A 5,521-nucleotide genomic window follows, 5' to 3' on the forward strand; every position below is an offset into this window, starting at 1 on the left:
TACAGAGATAAGATCCTCAGACCCACTGTGGGACCATATGCTGGCGCGGTTGGCCCTGGGTTCCTCCTAATGCTAGACCTCATGTGTCTGGAGTGTGTCAGCAGTTCCTGTAAGACGAAGGTATTGATGCTATGGACCGGTCCGCCTGTTCCCCAGACCTGAATCCAGTTGAGCACATCTGGGACATCATGTCTCGCTCCATCCACCAACGCCATGCTGCACAACAGACTATCCAGGAGGTGGCAGATGCATTAGTCCAGGTCTGGGAGGAGATCCCTCAGGAGACCATACACCACCTCATCAGGAGCATGCCCAGGCGTTCTAGGGAGGTCCTACAGGCACGTGGAGGCCACACATGCTACTAAGCCTCATTGTTTTGAGGACAATGTTTGACTTGTTTTGAGGACATTACATCAAAGTTGGATCTGCCTGTAGTTTGTTTGTTACACTTTAATTTTGTATGTGGCTCCAAGTCCAGACCTCCATGGTTTAATAAGTTTGATCTCCAATGATACTTTTTGTGGGATTTTTAATTCATTCAGATCTAGCAGGTGTTATTTTAGTGTTCCCTTTATTTTTGAGCAGTGTGTGTGTGTCTTCATATAGCCTACGGTGAAGCAGGCTAAAGGTCCAAGGTTTAGGCTGCAGTCTGGGCATCCGGTCGTTGAAATGTAATAAATATTACTGCACCTTTTATGTCAAGCTGTGATTCCCCATCAAATAGTGTTTGCCCTGCAACTCTGAACCCCCCCTAGAGAGCAAAATACCTACATGCTGGTCCCAGGGCTCGTAAATGACAGCTGCACCCGCGCCATAAGGGAACCTAACATGTTGTGCAAATGGTGTTCAACAACGTATTGTCTTAAGTTGTGACAAATAATTTTGTTTTAACCTTTTTAAACATTTCTTTTGGTGGTCCCTCAGGCTAATCAATGTTTCCAATGTCAGCGAAGTGCTTTAACAATGAAGCAGGAAACACAACCAATCCCAATTCAAGTGAAACATTTCAAGATAACATTGAGTTTTTTTTTGTTTTTTTTACATCCCAAATTATAACTACTGTTTGTATGCTTTTCTTTCGCCTCACTAAGATGAGTCAAACATCTGAACTAGTTGGAGGCGACCTTACTGGAAAGGCGGTTCAATACGGTAATTGTTAATGTTCACAGTTGGAGAGAGAAGTATTAGATGGGTGAAAAAAGACAAAGAAAATTGTGAACAAATATAACAAACTGTACATGAGTGGGTAACTGAACAGAACGGCATAATTAGGCCAAAAGTGCTCCTAAATTCTCTGTGATCTTATAGAAAAAGATTTGTTTACATCTCGAGGCAATGTCATGAGACAGTACAGCACCAAATGTTCCTGTGTGTGTCAGAGATCGCAGCTCTGACGAGAGAACATCAAAGTTCGTCATGAGGAATGTTTAAGGCGTGGTCACAAAGGTCTGAAAAGCACATAAAAAATAAATAAATGAATAAAAAAAAACATCACTCTTACACAAACATACTGCACTACAACTTAAGAGAGGGAAGCAAGAGCAATGGTGAACATACCTGTCCTTTTACTGCAGAGTTTGTCTTTGACATTATCCGTTTCATGAGCGAAGAATTCGATAATTTCATCTTCGTGATGTTCAGCAATTGTCTCACACTTGAGGGGAAAAAAAAAAGTAAAAAATAATAAGAGCAGAGCTTTTAGTCAGTGCGTCAATCTGATCTGTTTCCTTGTTAAAAAGGAGCAATAGGCATAATTTCAATATTTTAGATACTAAAGAAATAATGATGTGAAGAACTAACGGTATTTTTTTTTTTTAGATGGACTATATTATGACATCACAACATTTCTCGTGTTGTTCTCCAGTCTGTTGTTTACGAAGCCACACATCTTGTTTTTGGCCTACAGACTGCTCAGCAGCCAACCTAGTGGTGAAATGTTGCTTAATGCTCCTTCTAATAAAGAATAATTGAAATGAAGCCCATAAATATTATTTGTTTAAAAGCTTGTTTTAAATTATTAGATTTTGAAGAATACATAAAAAAAAAAAAAAAAAAAACTGTACTCACAGCGAATTTCAAACTGGATGTGACTCTAGAGTCAAACGTCGCCTCTGAGACGTCCATGGCCTCACCGTTCCGAGACTTGATTCTGATGTAGGACTTCCTGTTGGTGGACGGATCGGTGCGCTCGCCATAGTCCTCCATCCTGTCGCACACGCTCTCCATCAACTCCAGGAGGTTTCCCTCAGAGCGTGCTAAAGGAACCTGAAAAGCACACACGGACACACACACATAAAACATTTACAGACCAACCACAAAGGGCATGGCCCCAGCTAGAAGAGCACAATATATCCACCCTGAAGGCCAGTTTTTTTTGTTTTTGTTTTTTTAAACCTGTTTTGGATCCCAAAGGACTGCTTGGATGAAATATTAGGTAGGATTTTATATTTAAAGTGCCACGCAGTCACCCTGTACATATTAATAATATATTTGACCAGTTAGATGGACTCAAACTGAACTCAGTGCCCACTCCTGATGCATCTCTTTAGTGGCTGAGATACTAAAGCTCATGGGAGGAGGTGGGGACATTATATGATAGTAAATAAAGAAAAGTATTGGGAGAAGTTGGCTTGATTGTCATCGTCATTTTCAGGAATGGGTCATCACTAAATATCCCTGTAAAGCAGGGGGTCACCAACCTTTTTGAGACTGAGACATTGGTGTTGTCTGTGAGGGTGAATCAAAGTTTGTCTTAACTTTATATAAAATGTTTCAAGCTTTGTTATAGATAAAAATCAATAAAAAATGCAAGTGTGAATAAAGAGGAAGAGTAACGGAATAAAATGTCTTTTTAGATGCAGCTCACTGGCGGATTGTGCTGATTTTTAGAACAGGCTCGTGGGCACCATGTTGGTGACCTCTGCTGTAAAGTAATTCCATATTATGCCGGTTTTACGGGTTCTCCCTCTGCTGTTACCATAAAAAAAAACTAAACTTTAAAAGCAGAATGAAAGGCCTTGCAGTGATTCACATCGCTTAAACATTGCCCACATTCTGTATCGTTAGGTGAACCAGCTTCTATGTGTTTTATTGGGATTTTATGCGATGGACCAACACAAAGAGTAATTTAAGTGATGCAAAGTTTTAAAACCTAAACTTTTTTGACAGCTTTAAATAAGAAAAAACACCAAATTGTAGACCAAAACTACTGCTGCACCTTACACTGATCAAACAATCTGCGCACTAACACACGGAGATGCTTCTAATGCTTATTAGAAGAACTTAAATGCAGGACCCAAATAACTAGCATTTTTTAAAACTGAACTTGTATTTTTAAGTTTCCTGATACTGGTAACTGGAACATCCCTATGCAAGACGATTTATGCTTATACAAGAGTTACGTATATTCAAAAGTGCAAACCTTTAACTTATCAGACCAAAACGGGCTTCTGATACCCATCAGTTTAGATAAAAACCACTCTGCTGTATATTTGAAATTCAAAGAAGCTTCTCTGAAGTCATCTCCAGGTGGCTGCTGGTGTGCAACCTCACCTCTCTGATGGACTGACTCCCGTCCGGATTGATCCTGAAGGATCCCGTCTGGATCATTTTCTTGGGATCTACCTGGGATATGGCCCAATCCATCTCGTCCACCAGAGCCCTGCAGGCTGAGGAGGGAGCAAAAACAGCGGAACATGAGGAGTTTGCTGGACGCGTTGTAAAAAAAACCCGCTTTAGAGCGCACAGTACCTCCACATCTGATGTCCTGTCCCTGTCTGGCAGCCCGGCTGTGGCCCAGGAGGAGACACACAACTACACAAGACGTGAGCAGCAGCGCAGCTTCCCTCATTTTGTCTCTGGACGCACGGATGTCTCTACATCACAATCAACACAAATCCCCCAACAGGTTCACCGGTTAAACTCTCAACCACCGTCTCCGCTTTATCATTCTGTTCTGCAACCTAAACAGATATGCGGGTTTAAAAAAAATGCAGCTAAACCATTTTTTCCATTCAACTTGCCCGTTTCTGGCAGCTTCTCGGGATGAACTTCCAGGCTTTTCCACGCTGTTTTATCGCATTCGGTGAAATGTGGTGACGTAGCAACGGAGCTGCTCCTCCGCCGTAGGAGTCGAGCGCTGCAGTAGCGGACAGCGCCCCCTGGTGGCCGGGAAGATTCGAGCAGCTCCACCGTTACCAGGCAACCTCTGGGGGACCTTAGCAACCACAGCAGTGGTCCAGCAGTGCTGGAGGGTAATGCACAAATCTGAGATATAAAAGAAGAAGAAGAAGAAAAACTGACATTTTTCTTTTTTTATATATAAATAATCAGAAAACACTCTTGATTGAGTTTCTCAAATAAGCCAGATAAGTTACCACAAAGGTTTATTGTGCACATTTAGCCTCTTTTTAATGCCAGTCAGTGTATTTTCATAAGCAGAAATGTAGTTTTGGTAGACCACAGATAGGTACAGAGAAAAGTTTAATAAACTGATATTATTGAAATGTACATTTACCTTAATAGCTCAACTAAATGAAAAAAAAATGACATGCAATAATTACACAGTCAAGTGTTATAGAGCATTTGTTCCTGTTTACAGTTATTGAAAACATTAAAGATTAGAATATTATATCAGATCAATACAAACTTTTTTATACAGAAAGATGGGCCTGAGACCTGCTTAAAGGTTATTTTCAACAGACCCCATCAGAACACATAGCATATTCTAATTTATTCAAATTGACAAAAATATTCTATTTAAAAGGGTCAGCACATCTAGTAGTGGCATCAGGATTGTAGCAAAGTTTATCAGGCTTACACCATCAATGAGTCAAAACAGTGAAAGGTCAGACACAGAGGAAAATTAAACATGGCAGCTGCTGGAAATGATTCCTTGACATTTGGCAGAAATTTGCAGCTGCAGCTAAGTGGCTTAGAAGTCTGCATAGAAACTGCATAGAATCTACTGTATATGAAATTCAATCTCGAACATCCATTTCCTGCTATTAGAATGCATTAAAGGTGAATGTTATGTAATTCCACATTAGAAATAGAATTGTTGAAATACATTTTTAAAAGCTCTAATTAAATGGCTTTTTATTCCTATTCCCCCTAAGATGATGTATGCAACCTTCTGACCCAAATTTAACTGTTCTTTCTAAATACAGACTTTCTAAGAAGAAATTACAAAGAATGGCAGAAAATCAATTCTCCCCTGAATGATTTTCATTAACAAGCTGTAAAATTCTCTTATTACAACATGGAGCTCGGTCATATGAACTGCTGATGTCTACAGGATATCAATAGTCCATCAACACGTCCTTTACGCTTCTGAACTGCAAAATAAACTATTTGTTGTACTGATAAAAAGACAATTTATAAAGAAAAATTACACATTGAATTAAGAAGTATATAGCATAGAAGAACTTATACAGACTTGTCAACCACCCCAGTTTTACTTTGTTTCTGGAGTTATTCACACACACAAAAAAAAGAACAAAAAAAAGAAAAAAACACAATA

At 39.7% G+C, this 5,521-nt stretch overlaps 1 protein-coding gene across 1 annotated transcript; it reads right to left on the minus strand.

Annotated features, from left to right (window-relative positions):
* Positions 1-746: 746 nt before the first annotated feature.
* cnpy2 (canopy FGF signaling regulator 2) lies at positions 747-4,167 on the minus strand. The gene is made up of 6 exons (XM_012881131.3): positions 4,023-4,167; positions 3,751-3,875; positions 3,553-3,668; positions 2,068-2,265; positions 1,558-1,654; positions 747-1,448 (listed from the first exon to the last, which is right to left on the minus strand). Exons 2-6 carry the CDS (start codon positions 3,848-3,850, stop codon positions 1,405-1,407), a joined length of 555 nt encoding a protein of 184 aa, XP_012736585.2. The 5' UTR covers positions 3,851-3,875; positions 4,023-4,167; the 3' UTR covers positions 747-1,404.
* Between the last annotated feature and the right edge of the window lie 1,354 nt (positions 4,168-5,521).

This window comes from Fundulus heteroclitus, chromosome 20 (genome assembly GCF_011125445.2).
Source record: "Fundulus heteroclitus isolate FHET01 chromosome 20, MU-UCD_Fhet_4.1, whole genome shotgun sequence".
Classification (NCBI taxonomy): Eukaryota; Metazoa; Chordata; class Actinopteri; order Cyprinodontiformes; family Fundulidae; genus Fundulus; species Fundulus heteroclitus.